The sequence below is a fragment of the Egretta garzetta genome, unplaced genomic scaffold (assembly GCF_000687185.1).
Source record: "Egretta garzetta isolate BGI_Z169 unplaced genomic scaffold, ASM68718v1 scaffold105, whole genome shotgun sequence".
Lineage (NCBI taxonomy): Eukaryota > Metazoa > Chordata > Aves > Pelecaniformes > Ardeidae > Egretta > Egretta garzetta.
Window position 1 is genome coordinate 2,164,022 of NW_009259598.1, and position 404 is coordinate 2,164,425.

At 67.1% G+C, this 404-nt stretch overlaps 1 protein-coding gene across 1 annotated transcript in view; it reads right to left on the bottom strand.

Moving 5' to 3' along the window:
- Positions 1–163: 163 nt before the first annotated feature.
- The window catches only part of PLEKHA6 (pleckstrin homology domain containing A6), a 54,995-nt gene continuing 54,754 nt past the window's right edge, over positions 164–404 (bottom strand). The window contains exon 17 of the mRNA XM_035893747.1: positions 164–298. Coding sequence (XP_035749640.1) covers positions 164–298 — 135 coding nt within the window. The remainder of the gene's footprint in view (positions 299–404) is intronic.

Here is a 404-nt window from a genome sequence, read left to right on the forward strand (position 1 = left end):
ATCCTGAGCACACCGCTCCCCTGGGCACCTCCCTGTCCTCCCCCCCAGTCCCATCTCCAGCCACCCTGTCCCCAACACAGCTCCTTCTTCCTCCCGCTGAGCCACCAGCACGAGGAGCGATGGGACAGGCCAGGCTCTGCTGGCAACCACCCCCAGCCAGACACTAAAGGCAGGTCCAGGGAGGGGAGGAGGTGCCCGAGGAGCAGAGGTGGAGGATCCAGGTCCAGCGTAAGGTGGAAGCACCATCCATGGTTGGGACTGGCCACTGGTCTCCACCCAGAAGAGCCCCTTCACAGACCTTCGGGAGACCAAAGCATCAGCACGGGGAGCCCAGGGAGTCCTACGCTCCCCTGGCAGGGAGGTGGCCGCTGTGCTGGGGGCCGCCGCCGCAGCTGCCCCTGGCC